This window comes from Lonchura striata, chromosome 14 (genome assembly GCF_050655825.1).
Source record: "Lonchura striata isolate lonStrDom1 chromosome 14, ASM5065582v1, whole genome shotgun sequence".
NCBI lineage: Eukaryota > Metazoa > Chordata > Aves > Passeriformes > Estrildidae > Lonchura > Lonchura striata.
In genome coordinates, this window is record NC_140716.1 from 3,195,220 (window position 1) to 3,208,763 (window position 13,544).

The 13,544-nt window shown below is 55.0% G+C and overlaps 1 protein-coding gene across 2 annotated transcripts in view; it reads left to right on the top strand.

The window, feature by feature from the left end:
• Nucleotides 1-1,649: 1,649 nt before the first annotated feature.
• Nucleotides 1,650-13,544, top strand: part of MAP2K3 (mitogen-activated protein kinase kinase 3) — a 30,231-nt gene continuing 18,336 nt past the window's right edge. The window contains exon 1 of one of the 2 annotated variants that reach the window (XM_021549738.3): nt 1,650-1,741. In XM_021549738.3, coding sequence (XP_021405413.1) covers nt 1,726-1,741 — 16 coding nt within the window. In that variant the 5' untranslated portion in view covers nt 1,650-1,725. Of the gene's footprint in view, nt 1,742-2,692; nt 2,831-13,544 lie in introns of those variants that run through there. The other variant, XM_085592134.1, reaches the window with a different exon arrangement.

Here is a 13,544-nt window from a genome sequence, read left to right on the forward strand (position 1 = left end):
GCAGAGCTCCTGGGCTGGAAGGCCTGGCAGCCTTGGGGACACTTGTGTGTCCCCTCTCACCCCTGGGATTGAGAGCCAGAGACTCAAATCCAGTCACTGCTTCATCCAGCCCTGGATGTAGCAGCCTCCAGGGATGCAGGAGGGGGATGGTGCACATTTGGGGACAGCAGGGCCATGTCCCCAAGCTCACAGTGACACCCCAGGTGCTGCCAGCAGCAGGGCCAGCTGTCAGAGCCGGTCCCACAGCTCCCCATTTGTAAAAGAGCTGGTGATGCTCTGCTCTGCCACAGACCCCCCAAAACTCACACCCAAGCACTGCCTCAGCCCAGAGCTGTGTGGATCAGTTCAAACCCCGCTGCTGGCTCCAAGATCCGTGTGGATAAAGGTCAGAAAGGGCCCCTCAGCTGGCCCAGCCCTGCACTGACACCACAGCTCTTGCATCAGCGCTGCTGACCCGCGGCTGGGCTGCAGAGCAGTGGCTTTTTTGGAAAGACTCCTCCTCGTCTGTGTTGAAAGACTTGAAAGGTGGCGAATCTGCGACCTCTCTGGGGAAGGTAATTGCTCTCCCCGCTAAAAACCTGTAATTGATGTTGCATTTGAGCTCTTCCACCCTCAGTGTGCAGCTGGATCTGGTGCCTTTGGTGCTTGAGGCACCCGTGCAGCCACAGATCCCAACTCCTGCAGCTCCTTCCCTCTGGCAGTGAATCCCTTCTACTGCCTGGCTTTGAGGAGGTTTTTCCAGTCCTCAGATTTATCCCAAACTCTCTGCAAAGCTGAGAGCTGGCTGTGGCAGAGCAGCTGCGATCTCACCAGTGCTGCCAGCAGTTGCCACCCCTCCAACTCCTCCTTTGGTCTTTATGGATCACACGAAGAATTCCAGCCAGAAAATGGCACTTGGAATCTCATTTTTTTTTGCTTTTTCAGCTGCATCTCTCACATCCTATCCAGCATTTCTGCCTGCAGCCCAGCTCGGGTGGCTGTGGGAGCATCCTTACCCCGGGATGTGCCACGTCTGGGAGGGGTTGATTCCTCAGTGACTCAGAGAGGAATTAACCATGGAATCAGAGCATCCTGAGCTGTAAGGGACACACAAGGATCATCCAGTCCAACTCCAGGCCCCCAAATCCCACCCTATGCCTGGTAACGTTGTCCAAACACTCCTGGAGCTGTGGCAGCCTTGGGGCTGTGCCCATCCCCTGGGGAGGCTGGGCAGTGCCTGGTCACCTTCTGGGGGGAATTTCCTTTCCCTGATATCCAGCCCAAACCCCCCTGGCACAGCTCCGGCCGCTCCCTTGGCTCCCCGGCCATTTCCCAGCCGGACACGCCGCTGGCACCCACGGCACGCAGGACCCACGGGAGGCGTGAGTGACCACCCTCAGCTGACAGAGGAGGTGAGGGCCGAGGAGCAGCACAGGGGGGGATGCTCGGCGCCCCAACCCCGCGGCAGTGTCGCCGCTCTCGGGGCAGCGTCCCCGGGGCCACGCCGGCGACACCGAGGCCACCTCTCCTGAGGGGCAGCAGCACCCGCCCGCCTCACTTCCCCCTCACAGCCGCGCCCGAGAACCGCAGAGCCGTTTCCGCGCGGGGCCTTGGCCACGCCCCCCGGCGCGGCGCTGGCCAATGGCGGCGCGGGGGCGGGCCCGGCGGGGCGGCCGCCGGCGGGGCCGCGGCGGGCGGGACCGGCGGGCGCCGCTGGGGCCGGGCCCGCCGGGCTCGCACAGCGCCATGTCCCTGCCCAGAGGTACGAGCGGGCTCGGGAGGGGCGGCGGGGCCGGGGCTGCTGCCCAGCCCGCCGGGCGTGGGCTCCCCGCGGCTTCCTCTGCGCTGGTCCCGGAGCCGCGATGCCGGGGGCTGCGAACCCTCGGTGGGGATGCGGGGTGGGGGAGACGGGGCGAGGCTGCGTTTGGCGTGGGGAGAGCGATAAGAACAGGCGAGCTGTGTTTGTTTGCCGCGAGTTTCGCCTGCCTGCCTTGAGCTCCCGCTGCTCGGGAACTCCGGGCTGGGAGCCGCGGGCCAGCGGAGCCCCCGCCGGGCTGGGCCGGGAGGGACGGAGCGGGCTGGGACTGCGGGCGTGGGCTGTGTCGCCTCGTGTCGCCTCGTGTCGCCTCGTGTCCCCTCGTGTCCCCTCGTGTCCCCTCGTGTCCCCTCGTGTCGCCTCGTGTCGCCTCGTGTCGGTGTCCGGGCACGGCCGGGACCCGGTGCCGGCGTGTGCCGGGAGTGCCGCGCTGCTGTCCCGCTGTCCGCAGCCGCGGAACGTGACCGTGTGTCACCGGGGTTATTCGCACAGCACGGTGACTCAGGTGCCCATCGCAAGGTGAGAGCACCGGCCGGCGGTACGTGCCGGGATGGATGGGGACAGGGAGGTGGCTCTGCCGGTGTCCCGGTGCTCCCCGGAGCCGGCTCCATCCGCGCACCGGACGGAGGAGGGAGCGCACGGAGTGCGGCCGCTGCCTCTCGAATCCGCGGAATAAAATTCGAGGGGTTTTCCCCGTGCGGGAGTGATGCTCTGGAAAGTCGAAGTCAGGAGCCATGTGAGCAGATGAACGCGCCTCCCGTGACTCTTTTTTTCTTTCCTCCACCTCCCCCCGGTTTGAAACGATCCGTGTCTTATCCGGAGGGAATGTGGACCTGAGTTTCCTGTTTGCTGTGTAAGCAGGGGGTGAATCAGCAGCGATTTTCGGAGCTGCTGACTCACAGGTAGGAGCACATGCCTCCAGCCATCCAGCCTTGGAAGGGATCATCCAGGCTTCTTAAAGGCTGGCACACCGGAGCGCAGACCTTTCCTCGGCTGCCTGTGCCGGAGCGGCGGATGTGTGGATGGAGGGACGAGGTGAGCCTGGCCCAGGGACCACTTGTGCCCCATGGGAGATGAAGCTCAAGCTGGGCCTGGAGGATTTTGGGGGAAGCAGCGTGGCTGACAGCAAGAGGTGATGCCTGGAGGAGCGCCTGGGAGCGCGGTGCTTTCCTCAGAGGAGGTTTGGAGCTGCTCTGTGCGTGGAGGTTTCTGTTGGTTGTGGCAGACTGGTTCATTCGTGCAGTTAACCCTGGTGTCCTGTGCTGGAGGTGTCACCCTGTGTGTGCTGAAAGCAGCTGGTGTCTGCTGGCAGCTCAGAGTCCCCGTCTGACCTGAGCTCCTTTGCTTCCATCAGGACAGCAGCAGCAGCACGAGGGTGGATCCCTGAGTGTGATCCTCCTCTCATCCTGCCTCTCCTTGGCTTGCACCTGCCTCCCAGCTGGTTTTTCCAGGGATGCTCACAGGTCTGAGTGTGTGTACCTGCTGCTCATGGCAGCTGCTTCTCTCTCTTTCAGGCAGCCTGAATTTAAGCTAAATTTCCCTACTTTTCCTTAGGGAATTTCAGTGAACAATCTCAGGTTTCCTTTGCTGGTTCTCCTTTGGTTTGTGTTGCTCAGGGTTGTAAACAGAGGCTGCTGTGTTGAAGCTCTTGGTTGGCTCTTTTTGTGGCAGATGCCTTCCAAAACTCACCTGCCATCACTTTGGCTTAGTCATGGGGTTGTCTCCTGCCTCGGGAGATTTTTGGGATACGTGGCTGGCCGTGACACTGGTGACAGGAATGGTGCTGTGCCGGGGCTTTGCTCTGCACTAAACGTAGCTTGGGAGATAAACACCTCCTGGGGATTTTGTGGCTCTTAGGGAGGATTTTGGCTTTCTTTCTTCCTCTTCCCGTTGCTCCTGTCTGTTTGATCCAAGTTATCTCACAGGATCTTGTATGTGGGAGAAGTCTCCTGTGTTATCTTGCACTGTTGAGGCTGATGTTTACTCATATATGCAAAAACTCCCTGTTTTCTCAGGTCACCCAAGTTCCCTCGAGCTGTGTCTCATGGCCTGGGTGGCACAGTAGGAAGGAATTGGGAGCAAAGCTCTGGAGCTGTCCCTGTGTCCTCCTTGCAGAACTTTGCAAGGGACACAGCCTCTGGCTGCAGCTGGCAACATGGGGCTGGGCCTGGCTGTGATTTTCCAGCAAGGTCTGCACCTTTTTGGTGAATGGACGCTGTGCAGAGAGGGTGTTGTAACCCAGAAGTTAAAGCAGGAGGGGATGAAGCCTCAGGGAATTTTCAGGCTTTGTGTGGGTGCAGAAACACAGTGGAGGATGCAAGGTCTGAGACTCTGGGGATACAAAACCCTTTTCCCTGGGCCTCAAAGTGTATTTTCTGCCTGCCCTGCACATGGAAATCCCTGTGCCCATCCCTGGGGCTGTTGGCTGTGACCTGAGTGGCCCCTGATGCCTGGAGGGACAGGCAGGAGTGTGCTGCTGGGGAAACAGTTGTTTCCCAAAATATTGGGAGTTTTCTGGGGAAAAGCAGCTGCAGGGAGGGGAAAGAGGGAGGGTGAGTGTATGGGTGGGATCTCGAGGGAGAAGACCTGCTTGTCCTGTCCTGGTTCACCCAGCACCGATGCCTGAGTAATTCAAAAACAAGTGTTTTTCCTTAGCAGGGAGATGTCCTTTGGGAATAGAAGTGCTTTTGGGGGGAGAGGGATCAGGATCTGTCTGGAGCCAGGCTGTGCCTCTGGGGAGGCAGCTCTCCTTCACCACAGAGGCTTGGAAAAGCCAGCAGTGAGAAATGCCAGGACTTGGGGATGAACTGGTGCTTGTTCTCGTGGCTTGTCTATTCTGGGTGGGTAAATAAGTGGTGGTGCCTCGTCCCTGCTGTGCCCTGGCCGTGCCCTCTGTGGGAGCACACCACTCTTAGGCAATCCAGGCTGTGAATCCAGCACTGTCTCATCTGCCATTCACACTTTTCCAGCTGCCATCCCCAAAAAAAGGCAGCTCTGCCAAAAATACACGTGTGGGTCGTGACCCGCCGAAGCAGGACTTTGGCTCTGGGCTCCCGTCGTGTCCAAGCAGAGCAGCCACCAGCCTGGTGTTCCCAGGGTTGGAGAGGTGGGAGCTCTGATCCCATGGAGCCATTATTTAATTCAAGTTGAAGCACCACGGAGTTTGAATCCAATTAATTGTAACTATCCTGGAGAAAGCACAGCACTTTGTTCCTGCCTTCCTCCTCTGCTGGCATAACGGTGGGCGCCTGGAAAATATCGTGCTGGATGTGATAAATATTTAGCTGTGCCTCAGCAATCCATTTCCCTCCCTAGAGGGATGCTTCCCTGCTTTTCTTTTAGTGGATAATGAATCTCACTGCAGGCTGATCCCTTTGTTTTCCAGCTCTGAGCTGTGGTCCAGGGCTGAGCTGGAGTTGGTTTGCAAAGGTTGTTGTTACTGGAGGAATTCTCTGTGCTTTGTAGAGGCTCCCATTGGGAGCAGCTTTCTGGTACTGGTGATTTTGTGCCCCAAAGTGACACCTCTGCAGATGTGTGGCTCTGTGGGTTTTTGGACAGAAGGTGGTTTTTGATTGTGTTGGTTAATAAGGCACAGCCTGGGCTGGCTGTTTGGTGGGGAAAGAGCTGGGAGAGGAGCTTGTGTTGGCTGGGGAGGTGATTCTACTCTATCAACAAAAAGTTTGGGGTTTTGCTGGTATGACTCAGGATGGCTTGTGGGTTCATATGGAGCTGGATCTACCCGCTGCCTCTTGCTGACAAACCTCTGTAGCACAGGTCAAGTGTTAGTCAGGGATTTGGAGTGGGGAAAAGGGCAGAGAGGATTTTTTTTTATGATGGAAACTGGAAGTTTCTGTTGGTTTTTTTCCACCTGGGAGATTTTTCATCTCCTCACAGCCTCTTATCTGTGTGGGGGCAATGCTGCAGTGATGCTGTGGCAGTGCTGTGAGTCCCAATGTTCCTTGTCCAAAGGAATTCTGGAATTATTTGGCACAGCTGCAGCAATCTCAGATGTCACAGTGCTGCCTTGTGGCCTCAGTGGGCCTCAGTTTGCCATGGATCTGAGTCTGCTCTCTTTTTTGGAGCTGGGACAGGGCTCCCTGTGTGCTCCTTTCTCTTGCAGCCATTTCTCTGCCCAGCAAAAGGCTGCTTGTGTGGAATGTGGTGGGTTATAGCGTGGCCAAGGGGAGGGGCAGGATTTGGGGGTCCCGGTGAGTAGGGGAGGAAGGAAATCATTGCCTTATGCTGGGGACCTGCAGTGGGGTGAAGATGAGGATGAGCTTGACCTTCTCCAGCACCCACTGAGCTGCCACAGCCTCCATCCTCTTGCCTGCACTGTGCCCAGGTAGGGGCACTGCTGAGTTGATCTGTGCTCTAAGCCTTAATTTCATCATTTCAATTGAAATTATTAAAAAAAAAAATTTAAAAGCTAAATTTCCACTAAAAGCATAACTTGTAAGAGAAGGCAGGATGAGGAGACAACACTTACCAGAAGTTGTTTGTGGAGCATTCACCCTTCCTCCCCCACCCCTCACCACCACCAAAGACAAATCTGGGCTTGGAAAGGAAGAAACCTCCAGAGTGCTTGATAAAAGTAATTTCCCATCAGAGGCTTCTAACCTTAGCTGTGGTTTGGCACTGGTATCAGCCAAGCTGCTTGTGTCTGATGGAGCTCTCTGGGAATGGCTTGGACCCTTTTCTCCCTGGGATCTGCCTGTTGATCACCAAGTGCCCCTTGTCACCAGTTTTCATCCCTGCTGCCTCCTTTCCTGCCCTGGTAGTGCCATTTAGGAAGTGTAAAAAGCAGCTTTTAATTCTTGTATTTCATTCCTAAAGATCTTTCTTGGAGGTTTCTCATGAGGAATGCACAAATCCCTGCAGCTGGGATGGGGCCCTGCCAGCATCAAGAGCCACATCCTCCCTCAGCATCCATGGGTGATGGGTGTGGATGGGACCAGCAGTGCAGGACTGAGGGACAGGAGGGGAAGAAGTGGGGCCTGGCAGGTGACAGTCATGTGTGTGACAGATCATAAACACGCAGGGCTGGTTACGTGGATGGGCTGGGGGTGGCTATGGGGAGGATGACGGGGTTATCTAGGGTGTGTCAGCTTGTCTGGGCTTGCAGGCCAGTTGGAAACTGCTTTGTGGTGTGTGTGTGTGTGAATGAATTCCTGCCCCGCCGGGGTCTCGTGGGGATGCCTGACGCAGCAGCCTGGCTGTGCTGCAGCAGGCTGGGTGCCTTGGATGTCTTCACTGGGGTGTGTTAACAGCAGCTTGGAGATGGCAGCAGCCTGACCCTGCTGGCTGGAGGGCATTTGGCACAGCTGGAGCAGATGTTCCCTCTTGCTGCACTCATCCCTCCCTGCAGGAGACTGGTTCCCTGCTCAAGCTGGTGAAGGTCAAACACGCTGCACGGTGGAGGAGTTTTTCTGCTGGAGGATGAAGAACTTGGTGTGGGAGTGGGAAAGTTGAGGCTTGAGAGGGAGATGATGAAGCAGCAAAGTGTGCAGCCCTTGGGATGGCCCCTCTGAATCAGCCCTGAGCGTTTGGGGCATGGCTGCAGGGGTGTGTTGTGCTGCAGACACCGGGATGTCTTTGCAGCTCGTCACTGAAGTGACGTGGCTCCTGTGCTGAGGGCCAGATGTGCTCACGGTCAGGGCTTTTGAGGAAAGCTGCTCTGCATAGTTCACAGTCCCCTGCTGCTCTGCATCACTTGGTTTCTCTCCTGAACTGCTGCCAAGTTGCACCCCGGCCAAAGCTGAGATGATCTCGTGCTGATACGTGGCTTTGGCTGCTCTTTGTCATCTTCCAAACACCTCTGAAAGGTGCTCGGGGGTAGGTGACAGGCCCAGCCCCACGTGCCTGTGTGTAAAACCCCCAGAAAATCCCTGCTGGCACAGGGCAGGACAGTGTGAAACACCTTTGTGTGTGTGCACGTGTGCTCAGCTGACTTCTGAGGTTTCCCTGGTGTCCCCAGAACTAAAATCCTCCACCCTGTGCCAAATCCTCACCTGCGGTGCTGACTGCTACTCCTGTGGTGGTCAGGAAAAAAATGTAATTGTGCAGAAAGAGGGATGAAGGTGCTGGTGGGTGGTGATGCTGCTGGAGGACCAGCCTGGACCTGACCAGCCCCTGTGCCAAGCTCTATCTGTCTCTCTCTCTGGCAGCACCCGTTTTCCTTAAGTCTGGAAGCAGCTCCACACTGCTTTAAGGCTGCTGAAAAGAGGGATGTGGTGGGTGTTTCAGATTATTTGCTTGTGTTCACTCTCTGGTAGCATCTGCAGCCCGTTTCCCTCAGGTTTTTTGTTGATGCCTGCAATTGTTTGGCTTTGAGCATCAGAGGTGAGCACCAAGTGCCAGAGGGTGGCTGGTGCCAGCCAGGGCTGGGGTTGTCCTCGGAGGCCAGGATACCTGCAGGGCTGTGCTGAGCTGGGGCTGCCTCTGGTGCTCTGTAGATGTTGCTTTCTTACCCAAGAGCAGCTTTTTGCAGGTATTAATTACACCTGTCCCTGCCTGGCTTCTTGAAGGGCGGTGAGAGTGAAACGAGGGCTGGAGGAGGTGCCTGCAGAAATTACCAAGCAGAAATTGTGGGTGAATTTCTAATTCTTATCAGCCTTGTGAATGCTGTGCTAAGGTGCTCGAAAACCACTCAGCTTTTCCTCCAGCAGCTCCCCTGTAGGTGTGATGTTTTTGTGTACATTCCAGGTAGCTGCCAGAGTTTCCCCTTAATTTTGGATCCACAAAGGGTTTTGTGTTTGGTAACTGTGGGTTTCCCCCTGGGGTTTTACAGCCTCAGCTCAGTGAGGGAAACCATGTGTAAGCATCCCAGGGACAGGAGCCAGGGTGTGTTTCCCTTGATCTCAGCCAGGTTTGATGTTTCACACATCTCCTTCCAGCTCCTCTCTCCACACGTCACCCTGCAGAGAGAGCGCTGCTCCTTTCCCCAAAACACGGATGTGAGCCTTGCTCTTCTGGGGAAAGAGGATTCTTAAAAATTGATTTTCTCTTACTCAAATGGAAATGGTTCTTGGAAGCCCTGAGTGTGCCCCGAGACAGCTGCGGGCTGGGCTGAGCTGAGTCATTGGAGCTCTTGAGCTGGGATTTGAGCCGGATGCGTCGGGACCAGCCCAGCTCGGGAGACCTCTGCTTTCCTGGGATGGAGAGGCAGCTCTCCAATCTGCCCTGACCAGGAAAAACCTGCAACTCTCACTTCCCTCAACGCTGGGAAAAGTGCAGTGTGATGGGGTGGCTATGAGAGAGTGACAGAAGGAGGGGAGAGAAGATCCAATCCCACCCGGAGGAGCAGCTGTGGTGGTAAAACACCACTGAGCTGTGGGCACGTTTCCTGTGGAGCTTTTCCTCATCATGAATCAAAGCTGCCCTGTGGGTACTGGGAAAATCCACCTGAAAATAAATGTTTTCCCCACACAGGCTTGGTACAGCCTTTGATAAGAATCTGTGGAGAGGAGAGAGGGCAGGGAGATGCTGGGCAGTGTGCTGGTGCTCCAGCCTTTAATGGAGAGCATTTTTTAAGCTTTGCAGCAGGGAGTGTGAGGGAACAAAGGAGAGAAATGTTCACAGGTGATTTCTCAGAGACCAGCTGGACATGGGGTTTGTTCTGGGAGTGTGGATGCAGTCTGTTCTGTGGGGCAGAGGAACAGTGATGGGAGGGAGGGCAGGAAATCCATGGTGTGGGCCATAAGGATGGTGTGGTTAATGCCAGGAAAAGAGGCTGCAGGTCCAGCTTGTTGGGGCTGAGCTCTCTCCTTGTATTTGTGTCTCCTGCCTGGTTCCCTGGAGCAGAAAAGGGATGGGTGAGAGAGGCAGGGAAGAGGCTTGGCACTGAATATGTACCAAAAAGAGCAAAAATTTGGTGTGGGACAGCAGGAAATGTAGGGAATTGTACTGCAGCACTCGCCTGCTGCTTTCTATAAGCTGCTGGAACAGCACCCTGCTCCAAAGGGAATAATCCAAGGTTTTCTCTGCTCCTGCACCTCGGGGATGGCTCAGTGCTGGAGGTCAGAAGTTTTCCTCTGAGGGAGCAGAGGCTTTGTCCACCCAAGCTGTGGTGGCACCCTGGGAGTGGGAAGCATTCCAGGTCCCTGGGGAATAATGTCACTGTGAACCCTCTGAGCAGCTGCTTGGCCTGTTCCCCAGTGCAGATGCTGCTCTTGAATGTCCTGCCTGAAGTCTGAGGGCCAGGGAAGCACCTGGGTCAGTCTCTTGTTTCTGCCTCTCTCCCAGAGCAGGCAGCTGGGAATGCAAAGGGGTTTTTTTCCTGAAAAATTCCATTTTCATAGCAGGTGCCTGCTGTCTTACATCATTTGCAGAGTTGATGTCACTCTATCCCTGCCCAAAGCAAATTGGAGGGAGGATGGTAAAAATCTTATTTTTCCTAATTTTTCTTTTTTAGGAAGCAGAGAGGGGAATACTTTGCTCTCTTGATAAGTTCACAAGGACACCTGGAAGTACTTGAATGATGCCAGCTTGGCTAGAAAAAGTGTCTATTGCTGCTGGAGTTGAGTTACTGCTGACAATTACAAAGTCAAACTATTCCCTTTCCCACTGTGCCTCCTGTCAAGCTGATCTATTCCAAGGACAGTTTGAGTTTTCTCTCCCATCAGGAAACTGTCACTAGCCAGTCACATCAATTCCAAGCAGATTTTATTTTTTCATGGCTTAGCCTACCAAGTGAGAAATCAAAGGAAGGAGTGATGCTGGTAGCTGCTGGCAGGGAGAGGGACACAGGTGATGGAGGCTTCTACCTTCTCCTTTTCGTCTACTTTTTTTTTATTATTCTAGTGTGTTCTTTGCTTTTCTCTAAGCATTGTCTCCGTTGCCTTCCCCTGACAATCCCAGGGCATCAGGGCTGGGATTCCTTCCAGATTTTTGTCTCGGGACAAAGCTGAGCTGTCATGAGGTGCAGCCTCAGCCACTGCTTTTTTTGGGGAGAAATCCAATTGGAGTGAAGGATGCAAAGGAGGCAGTGTCCATCCCAGAGGATGCTCTGCCTGCACCCCAGCTCAGTGCCTGCTCTGAGTAGCTGCCCCTGTGACTGTCCCCACCTTTGCACAGGGGTTTTGCACAAACTCTGGTGCAAAGCACCACAACTCTGGGCACCTATGTGGCGTGTCCTGTACTGTCACCGTGTGAGTGTCAGCCAGATGGGGCTTTTCAGCTTCCTGAGGGGAGCCTGGCCTCTGGTCACGAGTGTGTTCCATTGTCATGGGGCTGGGCGAGAGCAGGCTGACACATGGGGACAAAATCAAACGTTTTTTCCAGCCCTCGAGGTTGTGCAGGTAACCTAAAAATACAGCTGGAATGTGGCTGGGCGGTGACATCCTCCCGGGGCTGCCCCGGTGTTATCTGGCTGGTGCACAGAGCCCGGGTGTGGCTCTGAGCCCCAGAGGTGGCTGTGCCAGTGCCTCTGCTTGTCAGACACTCTGGCTGAAGTGCCCATCCCCAAATTCCTCGCTGGACATCGGGAGGTCACATCCTTGTCCCTTTGCACAGTCTCACCCAGAGCTGGTGGCACTGTGGCTGTGACGTCCTGCTCTGGCTGTCCCCAGCCATGGATGCTGTCCTGCCCCATCCAGGGGGATGAGAAGGATAACACTGTTCCCTTTCCAACTGGATTCAGTTCAAAGGCTCTATTTTCAAGCAGAGTTTCCAGCCTGTGTCCTGTGCGTGGCTGGGGCACGTGAGGCTTTCCCATGGGATGTGTGCCGGGTGCATGGAGAGGTGGGCACACCCCAAATTGGGCAGTGCCTGCTCTGCAGCCTTCACCAGGGAAGCTGCTGCCCTTCCTGGGAGATGTGGGGGTCACCAGGCAGTGTGGTGCTGGGATGGGACAGCCAGCTGGTGCTTGGGCTTGTCCCTGAGCAGTATTCCATGAAAATCAGACTGTCCCCATGGTTAGACAGCAGCTCAGCTTAGGGGACAGGTGAAGTAATTAATTTTTTGCTCTATCCCAAACATGCTGATGAAAAGCTCCTTTCCAGCCCCAAATGGGACAATTCTGCTGCTCATGGCAAAACAAGTCCCCTTCTGCACTCCCTGGCTGTGATGGTGACCCAGCCTTAAGTGAAGTGGCCTCGGGAGGGGCTGTGTGTCCACAGGGGAAGGGTGGGGAGAGGGGCCCGGTGTTGGCAGGGCACTGTTTGAGCTCATTGCTGTTTTTGAGGGTGTGCTCTTCCCCTTATTCGAGCCAGCCCCCTGGCAGGAGGCTGCTGGGAGGGATGGGAGCCATCCTTGTCCCTGGCTCTGCCCTGGCATACCCAACCCTCTGCAAGTGCCTGAACTCTCCCCAGGATTTGCTCTCCCAGCATCCCTTTCCTGTTTTGGGGTGACATCCCTCTTGGGGAGGCTTTGTTAACACCAGTGAAACACCTGATCCTTTTTGTTCCCCTGGGATTAGCTGTGTGCCCTATAAAGGATTGGATAATTTCTGGCAAATTGTGCACATCTTTCCAGGCCTGGCTATTTGTACTGCACCAGCAAACCTTTGAAAGAGTTCCCAACAGTGAGACTTGGAAGGGTGGTTGGGTCTGTTTTTGTTTCTTCACTTTTTTCCCCCTTGTTTGTTTATTTTTAAGATGCTTTTGAGATGTCAGGAAGCTCTGCTTTACACCACCCCTGGTCCTCAGGCGCTGAAACCCAACAGGATGAATTCAAAGGAAATCTTCTTTCCCATCCCACCTGCTGGGTTAGGGACTTTCTGCTCCAAAGGAGCTCTGGCTCTGTGGGTGTCTGTAAAGATCCTTGGAGTGTCTGTGTCTGGGTGAGAGGGAATTAGCTGTCAGTAGAGTTAGTGATGGGAGGGCAGCACAGCACTGCTCTCCCCTGGAGTGCTGGGGACGGGTGCTGGTGGCTCTCAGTGCCTTCTGCAAGAGCAGCTCCTGCGTCAGCATCCTTTATGTGCTGATGATCTATGCCTGAAACTATACCCTGGGAGTGGAAATGAGCCTGAGAAAATACCTTCCGCAGTCCTTCTGGGGCTTACATAAACACTATTTAAAATTAGAGCCACTCATTATGTTGGTATGTGCGTTTACCTTGACCTCTGACTTTTCAGCCTGCAAATGTGCCTGGTCCGGCACAGCCTGGAGTGAGAGAACTCAGTAGCAAGGCACTGGTAGATTTTCTATAATTAGTTTAAGGTAAAGAATCTGGTACAGTATCTCCCCTCCAGGCTGACAGGGAAATCGAAAACAAAACTGGAGCCTGTCAGAGCTGAGCCTGGCTTTGATCAGGAACATCAGCGTTGGCTTCTGCTGGAGCGGTTTTGAGGGAAAGGGGAAGAGCAGCAATTCTTGGCCACGGCTTTTCTTGCACGTGCTCGCAGAGAAATGAATGCTTTTATTTTCCCACTCTCCCTTGCTATTTCCCAGCCAAGTGCGTGCAGCAATTTATATTTTGCTACCAGAGATGCCATCTCGGTTGTCACCCTGGAATAGCTGCTGAGCTCCAAGCTGGCATTGTCATGGAGCAATATTTCTACTATTTGTTGTGGTAATAGTTGTTAGTGGCAGAGCAATTAACATGTCACCTGCAGCACAACGAAATGTGACCTGCTTCCATCCCAGCACCTCTTTGGTGCCCAAACCAGCGCGCCTGGGCTCCCCTTGGTTGGTGCCAGGGCTGTCCTGGAGCAAAGGTCACTCCGGTGGGATGCTTGGGCCTGCAGGCTGGCTTGGGATGGTTGAGTTTGTGAGAAGAGAAGGCGTCCCACCGGGATGCACTGTAGCAATCC